The sequence below is a fragment of the Eurytemora carolleeae genome, unplaced genomic scaffold (assembly GCF_000591075.1).
Source record: "Eurytemora carolleeae unplaced genomic scaffold, Eaff_2.0 scaffold1024, whole genome shotgun sequence".
Lineage (NCBI taxonomy): Eukaryota > Metazoa > Arthropoda > Copepoda > Calanoida > Temoridae > Eurytemora > Eurytemora carolleeae.
In genome coordinates this window covers 1-14537 of record NW_019396916.1, presented here as the reverse complement: position 1 = coordinate 14537, position 14537 = coordinate 1, and the positions used below count along the sequence as shown (strand labels likewise).

Below are 14537 nucleotides of genomic sequence, written 5' to 3'. Positions count from 1 at the left end.
TGATCTCAAATAAATTCTAAAATGACAATTTTTAAAAAACCATTTGTTTAGCTTTATTTTGTACTGCATAAAAAAAAACATAAAAATTATAAACAAACTTATATCCATTAAAGTTTACAAGCAAGTTTTAGAAATGTAAGATTTTAAAGCCAAAAAGTTTTTACTTCTAAATAGTTTAATTTTTGATAAAAAAAAATATTGTATTAGTTACTGCACTTTATTTAAAAGTTATATTGAATTTCAAATACTGATAGGAAATGTAAACTTCTATTCTAGTATTTGTGAAAAATGTATTTAACTGCCTTTTGACCAACATTACCGACCTATGATTACCCCAATTAAGGGAAATTAAGTTACTTAACGTTCCTTGGGAGAGTTAAGTAAAATAAACACCCACTCTGCAAAGTGCACTCCTGTTTGCTGAGTTAATTAGCGCCTCATCCAACCAGTTCAATCGTGTGTTTGTTGTCTATTCTGAACCAATAAAAATAGTATGGCAGTAACATCTATCTTTCTGTAATTCTCATTATCCAATTAGAGACATGAATCCTTTATTTAACACTATTAGTAAATGGAAATATTTACCTCTACTGAAACTATAGTGGTGATTAACCCATGTATTTTTATAAATCTATATTGGGATCAAGAATAAAGAGAGAAGACCAAAGTTTTGATTCAAGGGGAAGGGAGAAAAATGTCAAGGTTGAAAGACTAAGATACAGAGAGAATTTATGAGTCTTTGAATAGCTCAAATCCACCTTAAATATATTGCTAGGTCCAAGGGAGGTATTATAACACTTTGTAGGTAACCTTGTTTTTTTATTATTTAAGACTTAAAAAAACGTTGTCTTGAGTACACTTCTGCTATATAAAATTAGTTATTAACTATACCAAGAGGAATAAGAGAAAAATATGGAATTATTTAATACTATTTAATGATTTCAATTTAAAATTTAAAACTGCAACTTCAGGACATAGAAGTAAGTGCAGCCTTTAAACCAATATAATATAGCTTAGCTTACTTTCCAGCTTGCATTAGAGACAATAGAAGCTGTGAATCAAAAGAGGAAAGCTTTTTGTTTTAAAGATATAATTGTTTTATGACACAAAATATAAGTTATCTTATAAAGTTTATTTATTAGTTTGTATTTTTTGGGATATTTAACCCTGATATGACACAGCTGGATAAAATAAGCACTTTGATAACATGTGTATAACTGCATGTGTACATCATATTGATCGTGTTTAAATTCACAACACAATTTATTTAAGAAAATAAAAAGTTTTTTTTTATGTTTCAGTACATATAAAACCAATCAAGTTTGTGAAACAAGAAAATGTTACTTTTATAGCAAAGATTGATTAAACTTCAGGCTCACAGCTTCCCTTTCTTTACATGACAGATGGATAGAAAGCAAAGCTGCACTTTAATGTTGTCTATATTATATTGGTAAATTGGCTTACCACTGTAGTAAAAAGTAGTATTTTAATTTTTCATTTTATACAGAAGCATCAGCTTAAACAGAAAATGTGATCATTCATTACTGAATTATTTCAATTTGGGGTACCCTCTTTTATTTTCCAAGAATTATTATTTGATGGAATATCATAATTTAAAAACATATTTAATTTGTATGAATTCTAAAAAATGCAGTTTTAGATAAAATTCACAACCCTCTGCTTAATGATGATTTACAATTTTTAAAAATAATGTTGAAAGTTTATTAATTCAAGAAAATATTATTTTTCAAGGTACACACATGTTTTTTTACATTTATCAATATTCATATCAAAGATTTAGAAGCTTTTTCTAAATATAATTCTTACTTTTTCTGCAAAATATTGAGCAAGAATTTATCAAAATTTGATTTTAAGTTCTTCCCTTTTAATCCCTATTTATTTATTTTTTGTTGCTTGGATTGATTTCACACAGTGCAGGCAGCATACTTGAGCATAGAGAGTTTTGCCAGTAGGTGCTGAATGTTTGGACACAGGCTTTTTCAGGGTCAGTTTCAATCCTAGTCAAGTAAATTTCTATTTTATTTAGGTGTAAATAAGGATGGGACATTTTTACTTTTCTAAATAACGAACTGCTTGTTTTGTTAGTGTTATAGAAAATCAAAATATTCATTTAAACAAACCACTTTTAAAAAAAGGATTCTTTTTTTTTAAAAATATCCAGAAAGTTTTTCTTATTTGTTGTTTTGTTAATGTAGGTAGGTTGTTTTTAATTTTTGACAATAATTAATGACTTTATCTTAATTAAAGGTGGTTAACAATGACCCATTGTTAATGATGACCCTTCAAATGATAAACAATCAAGTAGAGGAAATCAACCTTAGGGGTTTTCAAAATACTAAAGTAGTGTTTAGGAAAACATTTAGTGATTTTAACTCTTTAACTTTAAATGGTGATGTTCAATTACATTAATATTGAAATATTAACATGATGACATAAAAAATGTGTCTGTTAATTACAGATTTAAATTTTGGTGAAGAAAAATGAGCTTTCACAAGTATTTTTCTTTGGTTATATGCAACAAATATAAATCAACATTAAAGACTATGAATTCCTGGCAGAATTAGCAGATTCTGATTTGAACTTTTAATAATTTAAAGTAGACAATAAGTAAATGTGTGCCGACCATTTGAATAATAAAACGGAATTCTGTAATGTGGAAATACACAGAATTGTGCTGAATTTTGCTAATTTGTCTGGAAATGCATGGAATTGCTTGGAATTGTGCAGAATTATCAGGAATTGCTTGGAATAAAAAGGCTCCAAATTGCGCACAAGTAAATTTCACTTGCATTTATAGATTTTTATACTTTACCTGACATAAGCACTGGGAGAGTATTCAATAGGGGTTAAGTCAACCACCCACTTTGCAACACCATCAGTCTTTTTCAGGCCAATCCAGGTCTTAATCACAATGCTATTTTAGTTTTTTTATTAAATCAGTCAATAAAGAAGATAACAAGTTACACAAGGAATTCCTTATTACCACAAGTATTCCATTTTCTAAAACAGAACCAAGCAATTCTTCCATTTCCTTCTTTGAGTCAACTTTCGCAAGAAAACCTTTCTAAAATATAATAAATCACATCTTTAAAATCACATTAATACTATATTTTTGTTTTGGTTTCAATTTATGATTTTTCATTCATAAGACACAACTATTAAAAAAATAGAGCTCATTAAATTGACAAGTCCCCTTTGCTTATGGCTGGGCGACGTTTGATTAAATAAATTTCTTTTATTAATCAAAGAGTATGTTAATGAACAGCAAAAACAGTTAATACAATGGAGATCTTTAGTAAAACAATAATTTAAAGAAAATAAATGAAATAGAGGTAACTTTTGTATGGTTCAGTTTTTATCTAGGTACGAAAGGCTACCTGGAAAGTTTGTAAGGGTAACCATTAACAAATGGCTTGAGAAAAAGTCTGCATGTGCCCAGCCCTACCTGTGCTTTACATTTAGATACAGCATCATCAAAGGAGGAGAGTTCTGAGATTAGCTTGTAACAGCCAACACTTGTTTTCACCCAGTCACTTGGACACTCAGCTACATTAAAAAAAATAATTTAAGTTAATTTATTTTGTTGCTTCTTGATCTGAAGTTTTACTCAGTTTCAGATGTTTATTTAATTTCAGGATTAAATATAATTAGATGCTTACCAACAGAACAGTTTTCATGGGACACTTTAGGAACAGAAATACCTCCAATTGGTGGGCTGAACACAATTATAATTACAAAAATAAATTGTTGAAAAAAAAATATAGATTCTTTTATGAAATTGTCTTACTTTGGTAATCCAGAAGGTGTTCCACATGCATCTAAATCATTGGTGCAATAGCATTGATTTTTGAAACAATCTAACTAAAATGGATTACATTTACTGGGCTTTAATTTTCAAACTTAGAGCAAATATATCTTTTCCTGTATAGTCTTTATTGCTTACCCTAAGTTGGAAAGAATTTTAAGTTAAATGAAGAATATTAATTCACCTCAGGACATTCTCCACAATCACAAACAAAATCACATTTTCCTAAAATCTGTAAAAGTTATTGATTTGAAAAATTGTTTTAACCCTTCTTAATTTCTTAGGGCTAGAAATCATATTCAAAATGATTATAACAGACAAAATTATATTCAAATAATTTGTTATTATTTTTTTTAACTACCACCCATAGCCTGTACACTGCAAATATTTGCTAATGATTAACAATAATTTATAGGAAAGTATTTTATACTAATATTGGCTTGCAATATGTTACAAGGGAGTTTCGATTAGCTAATATTTAAACACATTAAACTTTACCTTTTTACATTGTCCATCACTGTAACAACCATATCCATCTGGGCAAACTGTATTGGAACAATCTTTCTTCCTGTAAAGTAGTAATTTTCATAATCATTGAAGTAGCCCAAACACTAGATTTTAACATTTTTTTATAAATTTGGTTTTGTAAATGTCTGAAAGAACCTATTCTAAAATTGTTAAAGGTTAAAGCTTTCATTAGCACTCAAATTTTGGCAAAACCTGAAAACCAATTTATAACCATAATGTAAAGCACAAGCTGAAATGTACTGTACAGTAATACAAATCAATGAATGGATTGAACCCTAAACTTGACAGTAGTGTTGTTAAAAATTGTTAGGCTCAACACTTAGGCTCCTTTACACAAAGTAATTATCATGGAAAATTGAACAGTTCCAAATCCCAAAAGTGTCTAATTTTCTTTCTCAGTGGCAGTAAAGCATTCTAAACAGCTTTGGAAAAGTTACATAAGACATTAAAATTAAAATACTCTTGTTGATACAAAATCTTATAATTAATTTGACTTAAAGTTAATAACCATCATTAACAAATATCTAATGCCTATATAAAGATATTCCAATTCACCTACAAAATCCACCTCCACATTCCATTGGAAAAGATCCTTTGATACACTCTGCATTGGTTGTACATGATAACTAAATTACATATTTCATTCGAAGATAGTTTTCTTTAACAATTTATTTTTTAAAAAAAATTTTAAGACAAAATTTTAAAAGAGCAATGAATTTTTTTTGCCAACAGTTTGTTCTACTTTTTATCTGGACTTATATCTGTTTTCTGTTCATCTCTTTTATATCTACACATTCTAGTCTCTTGTAGACAAGGGAAAAATGCATTTTGACACATATTTCTGATTCATACTATTCTTTAATTTGATATCTTGACACCAGAAATATCAAATTAAGTATATATGTCATAAGCAAGGTTTGAAAATTCTGAGGATTTCAGAATTCCACCTCTATGTTAACAAATGGGATAAGAAAGGTTAGGCTAGGAGTAGATATTTTCAACAAAAGAATTCTTGATTCTTGTAATTTCATCTTGGACACAGTGATTAAAAATACAGCCTTGTCTACACCAAGCTTTACCTTGCAACTGGCAGAGTATAAACCGGTATCAAAGTGTATGGTGCATAACCTATCAGGATTCTACTATCAATGTTTCCATTATCATTGTTTCTAGCAAGAGGAAAGGGAAAGAGAGAGAGAAACCCCTTTTTCTCTGCACTTTTATATTATTTTTTTCCTAGTAGGGTGTACTGCCACATTATTCCACACAGGGTTCTGTTCAGTGACAAGAAACTGGAGCAAGTTGTATACGAACTTGACTGTTCTGAGCTTCCTTGATGCTTGAATACTTAACATTCAATCGAAAGAATTCATGTCTTTAAGATAGAGATGTCAACGTTTTGATTTTTCTAGATTTTAGCTTTCGTTACGATAGTGTTCATCAAAAGTATAAACGTTTAAAACGTTACGTTGCACATTATGAAATTTTATGGCATAGAGTAACGTTACGTTATGAGTTATCTGCACTTGAATACCTTATACAACGTTAAGCTTTAGTAAATGTTAGTGAAAAACAGTAAGCTCCGTTACGCTTTTGAATTTCCCGTTTTAAAAAACTTTTCCAACGTTGCGTTAAAGCTGATGTATTATAACTACAATTTTTTAACGTTACACTTTCATGCAAGGTAAATATTTTCAGAGACCTAACGTTACATGTTCACTTGGCTTAAGATCTAGAAGATAACAAACGTTTTGCTTTCATAAAACGTCAATTGGGGCATAGTTCTGTACGTTAAAATGCATTTCAGTGCAAAGAATATTTTTTGTTAACGTTACGCTTTATCTTAACTTTTCCAATATAAACTCTTTTAATTACGTTTAGAAATTTTTCTAAAATGCACCTTTTCTTACGTTACGATTTATCGAAACGTTATTGTGAAAACTTTTTTGTTACACTTTTTTACAACAGACAATCAAAACTGTTTATTGGTTTTGTTTTTAAGAATGATTTGAAAAAAAATTCTATACGTTGCATTGTATTAAAATGTTCCAGCCTTAATGTTTCTTACGTTACACTTTATTAAAATAAAATTGTTTTTAAATGAGAGCATTGCAAGATTTTTTTCGTGATAATTACATTTTTTTACTCACCCTGTATGTTGCTGTTGTATTTTTAACCTTTTTAGAGATTGTGTAGAAGAATATGCATTATGCAATATAAAGATGTTATAAAATTATTATTTTTAACGATTTTTAAAATTTGTGAATGAAAGTTTTTACCATTAGACTTTCAACTCAAAGTGTTTCTTAAAGGGACTAGAGACGTAATTTCAAGTGACCTTCCATTTAAAAAAAAATTAATAATCGTCCATAGGGTTGCGATTTGACGATTTAATATTGGAGAATTCATCGTAAGGCCACAAAAAATTTATTTTTTATTTTTATGTTATACATCATTTTCTTGGAAATTCAGTGCTGAATTCAAATCTAAAAAGAGTTTTAAAAAATTGAAAATTGAGTGAGTAAGAGCTAAAAAACTCATCAAAAACATTAAAAAATTACAAAACCGGAATTTAGTACCGTTATTGGGCCATAACTTCTTCAGATTTTAATATATTTAAAAATGGTTTTCGAATCTGAATTTAGCATGAAATTTTCAAGAAAATGATGTATCATATTTATTTTTGAAAATATTTTTTTTGTGCCTTACGGTGATTTCTCCTATATTAAATTGTCAATTCGCAACCCTATGGACGATTTTGAAATTTTTTTTATTACAATATTTTTTTTTATTTAAAACGCAGCAACCTCAGGTGGGCGGCTAGCTGATTTCTAAAAAAAGTCACAAATCAATTACCCTTAATGTCCAGCATACATTTACAAGATAGGAAAACACTCCTAATTTTCAAATCATCAAAATCAGATAAAGGAATACACGTTATCATGGCCCTCTTTAAATGGGACACTTCATAAAATGAGTTAAAATTCGGCAAAGCAAACCACTTTTGTATGTGGAACAGTAGTTCTAAATTATTTTAGATTAGTTTAGGGTTAATTTTTTCTTTTTTTACGCAATGCAGACTGACCCTTTTCTTCTATCTAATAGAATTCATAGTTTGAAATATCTAAGGTCTACAACATTAGGTAGCAAAGATATAGGGATTAGAAATATAAGTTTGTGAACAACTCAATTCCTTTAGACATTCTTATCTAACAGAAGTCATAGCTTGAAATATCAAAAGTCTACAACACCAGCTTGCAGAAATGTAGAGATTAGAAAATTATAATTTGTGGCAAATTTTTAGTTCTTTTTGTGCTTTTTTATGTTACTTACAAAGTAAGTAAAAAAGCGGCATTAGCTTTAGTTTACAAACCACAATGAAAATGTTTTCAGAGTTCATGTTTGGGGTTAAAAAATAAAAAAAAATATAGTAAGACAAGTGCTAAATATTTTTAACACAAACAACGCAAAATAAAACTATTTAATAATTTTTTCTTTAAAAAAATCGATTAAAAAATCAGTTTTTTTCCATTCTAAAGTTTTATAAATATCTATTAATGAATAAAACATAACACGCATTTTCCATTTGCTAAAATATTGTTGCATTTTAGTAAGTATCTACATTTCTAAATTTTTCAACTTAAAACATGAACCATGCCAACTGAATTTATGATTTCAAGTAGTCAAATAAACCTGAACTTATTATAAAAATAATAACATATTTCTGCAACGTTGAATTTTTCATTATATTATAAGGGAAAACGTTTTAAAACGTTTTCATAAACAGTAATGCATTTTTCAGTTACACAACGTTACACTTTTTATAAGTTAAACTTTGAAATAGAAATCCTTTCGTTACGATATTCAATCAAATCACAATTAATGTTTCAAACGTTAGACTTTCAAGTTCCCCTTGGAAACAAAAAATTTCTTTACGTTATGGTCAAAAAAGTTGTAGATATTAGAAAAATAACGTTACATTTCCACAAAACGCTAACGTTAGGGGTATGTTCCTCTAACGTTAACGTTTAACGTTAACATTAGGTATGAGCTTCTCTAACGTTAACGTTTAACGTTCACGTTATATAGAATATATACAAACGTTACACATTATTGTAACGTAACGTACAAAAACGTACATTTTACGTTACGTTACACTATCGTTGACATCTCTACTTTAAGATGAGTTTGGATACTTAAGAACAGCTATTAAGGAGTAAATTTAAAGCTGCCAGCAGCAAAATCTGGATCCAGCTAGGTAAAAAACTCCATTTTCCAGTATTAACAGATTAATGAAGGTCATTAATGTTTCTTGTAGTCCATTTATTTCTTTTCCATGTGTGTACAGGGTTGTATACATAAAGAATAAGTAAGGAGATACGATTAATTCTACCACAAGTTCTGACCCCTAACCAAAAGTAAGTAGAATTCACCAATTTTAATATATATTTTAATCTTGATTTGTTATTATCAAGAGGTACAAACAAATAAAGAGCTGAAAATTTTTAACCTGTTTGCATGTACCCATATCTGTACCATTGTCCATAGAGCACACAAGGTCAGACATTGCATTGCAAGCACTTTGGACACTGAAATAGAAGTTTGTTTACATTAAAAAACCAACCTTGCTAAACAGCAATGGTTTTTTTTTTGCTTAGAAACTGCGGGAATTAAAATCAATGATAACAACCTGCAAGCATCATTAAGATTTCCTAAACTTTGAACTGCAGGAACAATGCAGGTATCATTTGGAGAGGGACTATTTCCTCTGTGAATAGGGGGAGTCTACAAACAAAATATATTATTCTGATCAACTTTTGTAAAACTCATAACTGGAATTGAAGACTTTTTTGATTAAAAAGAAAAAAAATAGTTCTTACCACCATAGTGTTTATAGCTGTTATTGATTCAGTTATAAACTGAACAAAGATATGCTTAATATCTAATTTTGAAGGAACCAATTACTAAAATCACCTGGGCTGGTGGTTTAGTTGTTGTTATATCCTCTTTTACTGGTGGAGTAATGGGATCTATTCCAGGTGGACTAGTAGTTTTTTTGCACTCAGATATGTGTCGAGTTCTATAAATCATGAACAATTTATAGTTCACATACTTAATCACTTTTTAATTAAGTTTTAAAAATAAACAAAAAAATTCTTGTAGCAGATATTTTCTGAACAAATTAGTTAAATATTTAGAATCTCTATACACATTACCCACATTACCTACAAAAACAATTTTTTTCCTCACATATTCCTTCTCCTTGTTGCAGTCCATACATGGTAACACAATCACAGGAGTCAGTGCATTTGCCATAGCGGGGTTTACATTGATTTAAATAGCATCCATAGCCTTCTCCCAGTTTGGTGCAGTTATTATTACTATCACAGAATTGATGAACACAAGAAGACATAGCTCCAAGTGTTTGACATCTAAACAGGTTATGTTACACAGACCCTGCTTTTAATTAAAAATTAAATAGTCTGAATTTACTTGACAGGATGGTCTGTTTTGGCCTCACAATCTGCATCTGTTGAACACTCAGGGGCTTCACAAATACCACTTTTAGAGCATATCTGCATGCCACCACATTCATCTGGAATTCTAAAAGGATCGGAGAAAAATTCAACAAAATGAAATTCTGGATTAAAAACCAATTCAATAACTTACTTACAACTTCCTCCAGTTGACCCAGCAAGGGGTGGAGGACTGGGTGGAGTGTATGTTACATCTGAAATCAATGCTCTAGGATTGTACCAAGGGAGTGGTCTTAATTATTTAGCTGAGGTAAAAGTCTAAAATTGTAAAAACTGTCCCTAACTTTAATTTCATGCCTATGATCATTAGGCATATTTGAAGTAATCCAAACACCCACCTAGGGTTTGTGAAATAAGTTTCAAATGATTTAATATGGGAGAAATCACTAAATATAAGCCTTAAAATATAACTTTTTAAAACTTTAAGTTGTACATAGTTTTCTTGGACATTTTATGCTGAACACAATAAACAAATAGATTAACATGTTTTACTTTTTCCTATATTTTCAATTTCTTTGATGAGCTCTAAGTGACTTCTGATTGAGAGTACAGTGGGGCCCAAAATGGATTAAAAATTATTTTTCTGATATTGAAGTGTCAGATCACAAGTACATAATCAGTTTGAAAATTTAATTAAATCACATTTTATTTTAGGCCTTATTGCAAAAACCCATGTTGGGTGGTTGGTTGATTTCTGAAAAAGTCATAAATAGTTCATGACTAATGATCATGGTTTATGGATGATAGAAACATCCCTGAATTCAAGTTTGTATAAAATCAAGATTTACTTTATCAGAACTATAAACCGCCTTTTGAAATATAATTATTCTGTATTTGTTTCCTACCTGATGGTGGGCAGGAAGTGTTAGGTAAATGACTTCCGAAAACTGAATTTACAATTAAAAGAACAAGTGCACTTTGCTGTGCTAGAAAGCACATTTAAAGTAAATTCTATCTGACCTACTATATTTCAACTTCACTCTGATTCTAAACACTGTAATTTAAAACTATGTATTTAAATATTCAATGTAATACTTTTACTCACATCATATTTTTCATTTAATTTGAAACAAATTTAAATTTTAAACTTGAAATGATGCTGATTTTTATAATATTTTAAATCAGCCACAATTTGTTGCTTTTATTTATTTCTTAGAAATATTAACCTTTCTAATCATGACACGACAGCATTTACATTTTTTTTTAAATAGGAAATTTCCCAAAAACCTAGGCATTTGGGAAATTTCCCAGATACCCAGGCATTTGGGAAATTTCCAAGATACCCAGGCATTTGGGAAATTCCCCAAATTCATGTAGGTATTTGAGGGTGGTATATTTTTAATATTTTGGAAATTTCTCAAATGACTGGATATTTGGGAAATTTCCCAGATACCCAGGCATTTGGGAAATTTCTCAGATACCCAGGTATTTGGGAAATTTCCCAGATACCCAGGCATTTGGGAAATTTCCCAGATACCCAGGCATTTGGGAAATTTCCCAGATACCCGGGCATTTGGGAAATTCCCCAAATTCCTGTAGGTATTTGAGGGTGGTATATTTTTAAGATTTTGGAAATTTCTCAAATGACTGGATATATGGGAAATTTCCCAGATATCCAGGCATTTGGGAAATTTCCCAGCTACCCAGGCATTTGGGAAATTTCCCAGATACCCGGGCATTTGGGAAATTCTTCAGTGTCATCTATCCTGGGCTTAGTGGTGTTGTTTACACCAGTGACACAGAGCCTGTTGGCCATTCCCAAGATGGCAGGCCTACAGGAAGAGATGTACTCCTGACTCATGGACGCATTTTTCCAACCAAAGAAATCTACCAGCTGCTCTGTTGTGGCCCATGCATCGGCTGCCCTGGTGGCGCTGGTCCTCCTGAAGGAATGGAAAGTGTACTCAGAAGGGTCAGATAGCTTGAGAAGAGCAGCAATCTTGTGGGGCAGCTTGAACACAGAGTTAGTGCCCATGTGCTGGGTTGTCAACTACTCAGTCTCCAAATTACGCAGTATTAGAGATTGCCTGCCTCACCTCCCAGTAGGCTGTGTCCAGCTTCTTCATCCAGAACTTCTTGAGGTCCTTAACAACAATATTATATAGAATTAAAATTTTAATAAACCACAAAAAAGTCTAGTAAAGGAATTGAGTTTTTGCCACAAATGCTTTTTTCTAATCTTTGTTCCTTAGCAACCTGACGTTGTAGACCTTTGATATGTAAAATTATGATTTCTATCAGTTCAAATAATCTAAGTTTGGCATTACAAAGGTTTAAACCTTCAGTTTGCAAAGATATATGGATTAGAACATTTAAGTTTCTGGCAAAAACTCAATTTCTTTAATTTAAACGTCAAAACAAAACAAAAAAGACTTTTCAAAACAAAAGTTAAATCTTAACATAGTGATACCTAGAAAACTCTGTAATGAAAGACAATGTCATAGCATAACTATATTTGAAGATATAATTAAATTGATACCTAGAAATCTCTGTAATGAAAGACAACGTCATAGCATAACTATATTTGAAGATATAATTAAATATTGTTACTAGACACTAATTAAAGTCATAACTTGAGTCTTAAAGTCGTCTTCCTAGTTTTCTGGTTATCATTTTTTATGGTTTATATTTTTTGTGGGGTGGGGTGGAGAGTGTGTGACACCAGTTCTTGTGAGATCACTGAAGTTAAGCACACTTGTCCACTGCCAGTAACTGGATTGGTGTCCAGGCTGGTGTTCACGGGTTCGATTCCCGTACTCCACAAAAAACCTGTGGTTTCAAAAACATCTGAAGCCGACATCTGGTTTAGCAGTTAGAAGAAATAAGCTTCAAGTGGGATTGATCCAAGTGAATGACAATGAAGAGAGGAATGGTGGACAAGCAGGGAGAGTCTATGGTTGCCAGCTATAGGTACCTGGGGGTATCCAATCCGGGCTTACAGATGTTAGGGAGCAATGAGTGTGATGTTTCCTATCAGTACGGCACCCGGGCCTCATTCCAGTATATCAGAAGGATTCCTGCACTCTATATTCTCAGGCCTAAGAAGAATCTTAGGCAGCTGGAATCTTGTCAACCCTCTTCTCAGAATGAATGAAGCGTGGATGGATGAATGTGCTGCCAGATTACAACCCCTGGTATATCAATATAAAAACCCAGAAAACACCAAACTTTCGCAATAGAAAAAATTCCGAGATTTGATCGTAACTACCCGATCATGTCCTGGGGACAAAAAAAAATCTCTTTTAAAATTTTTATATCATCACATTAAATCGCTCACCTCCTCTTCAAATATGGCAGCCTTATGCTGAATACCTCCCTCAAACCCCTTCATCCTTATTGTGATCCTGGGAAGGGTCTGAAGCTTCCAGCCGTACTTTCTCTTCATGACACTGTTGATGTAGTAGAAGTTGCCATTTTTTTCTCCAGTTTTAGATGTTTAAAATAGACAATAATAGCCTCCTCTTCAGGGTGGCCTTCCTCAAATTCAAAATCGATATTGAAGTTTTTAAAATCCTTCCAGGACTTAACATAGGCCATCCTGCTCTTGTCCTTAATCTAGGCTAAGACTTCATCATCGGCGTAGATCTTCTTTCTCTCATCCATCTTTACACTTATATGAATGTCTTCTCAGCTCANCACAAGTTTCAATTTTTTTCAATGAAGGTTAGTAGAGATAAGGACCCGGTCAATTTTGTCCGTCTCGGCATCAGTCAAAATTGACCGCCCAGTCAATTTTGTCCAAGCCGAGACGGACAAAATTGATATCCAAATTATTTGACCTATTACACACTGAAGGGAAGTAGAGTAAGGTTCAGATTTCATTTATCAGATCAATTGTTGTTTATATAATTTACAACATTATGGGTAAATGTGAAAAAAAAATCTACTCATTTTTTACGATCAAACAATTTGACTGCATCTGAACAAATTAGACCCAATAGTAGCGAACAATTATCTATATTGCCCCTCCAACTTTTTAGAAGTATTACCAACTTCCTAAATCATAACTTTATAGTTGTTTTTGATCTTTCTATTAAGTTGTCATGTATTTTATTTATTCAGACAACTGAATTGTCAAGAAAAAAAAATGAAAAAAATGAAAAATATTTTTTTTAAAAGATGGTTCTAAAGTAAATTATCATTTTTGATCAATAAGGATTCAAAGAAAAAAAGATTTTGTTAGGGCAGTATATAATAGAAGATAACCTCAGGAATTTCCGGAGAAGTATTCTGGAGAAATTCTAAGGAATTTTGTGGGGAAAAACTTCATAAAAATTCTCAGGAATTTCTCAAAACTGAGTCTCAGAACTGTGATCCCCCAAAAATCTCTCATCTTTGGGACCAATTCTGCGGAATTTCTTAAAATTTCCAAGGTTTTCAGTTACAGGAAATGATTCTCAAGAAATTCCTCGAAAATTCTTCAAAGAAAGTCACCACATTTGGAATCTGGGGAAATTCCTCACTTTTGATACTTGGGTTATGTTTATTTAAGTATTGTTCAATTAAATGATAAATCTTTTATTATTCTATATTTTATTTATCCATTGCAAATGTTACGCGAGCCATGCTGCGTGTAGAAAGTCTGCTTGTCACCCCTGTGTATTTCTGAGTTCTCCCTGAAGATCTGTACAGAATGTATTGTGAAA

General features: G+C 31.1%; 1 protein-coding gene and 1 long non-coding RNA gene across 3 annotated transcripts; both read right to left on the bottom strand.

Annotated features, from left to right (window-relative positions):
• Positions 1-1836: 1836 nt before the first annotated feature.
• LOC111710063 (uncharacterized) lies at positions 1837-10908 on the bottom strand. Of its 2 annotated transcripts, XM_023484082.1 has the most exons (17): positions 10737-10908; positions 10025-10085; positions 9848-9958; positions 9580-9786; positions 9329-9434; positions 9235-9273; positions 9045-9139; positions 8865-8943; positions 4910-4980; positions 4325-4394; positions 4011-4058; positions 3809-3882; positions 3681-3736; positions 3467-3567; positions 3005-3085; positions 2834-2922; positions 1837-2018 (listed from the first exon to the last, which is right to left on the bottom strand). In XM_023484082.1, exons 1-17 carry the CDS (start codon positions 10828-10830, stop codon positions 1901-1903), a joined length of 1500 nt encoding a protein of 499 aa, XP_023339850.1. In that variant the 5' UTR covers positions 10831-10908; the 3' UTR covers positions 1837-1900. The 2 variants fall into 2 exon arrangements, with proteins under 2 accessions (XP_023339850.1, XP_023339852.1); XM_023484084.1 differs by lacking the exon at positions 9235-9273.
• A 674-nt stretch (positions 10909-11582) lies between these two features.
• On the bottom strand, positions 11583-13520 carry LOC111710066 (uncharacterized). The gene is made up of 2 exons (XR_002766987.1): positions 13169-13520; positions 11583-11975 (listed from the first exon to the last, which is right to left on the bottom strand). It is a non-coding gene; the product is annotated as an uncharacterized LOC111710066 (long non-coding RNA).
• Positions 13521-14537: the final 1017 nt, after the last annotated feature.

Bases quoted from the DNA above. Each gene is read 5' to 3' on its own strand.
- LOC111710063 (XM_023484082.1), bottom strand. From the start codon at position 10,830: ATGTGCTTTCTAGCACAGCAAAGTGCACTTGTTCTTTTAATTGTAAAT. The intron at 9,787-9,847 runs GTAAATTCAGAC...TAACCTGTTTAG, and splicing joins AAAACAGACCATCCTGTCAA to ATGTCAAACACTTGGAGCTA. The intron at 4,395-4,909 runs GTGAATTGGAAT...ACTACTTTACAG, and splicing joins TGTGGAGGTGGATTTTGTAG to GAAGAAAGATTGTTCCAATA.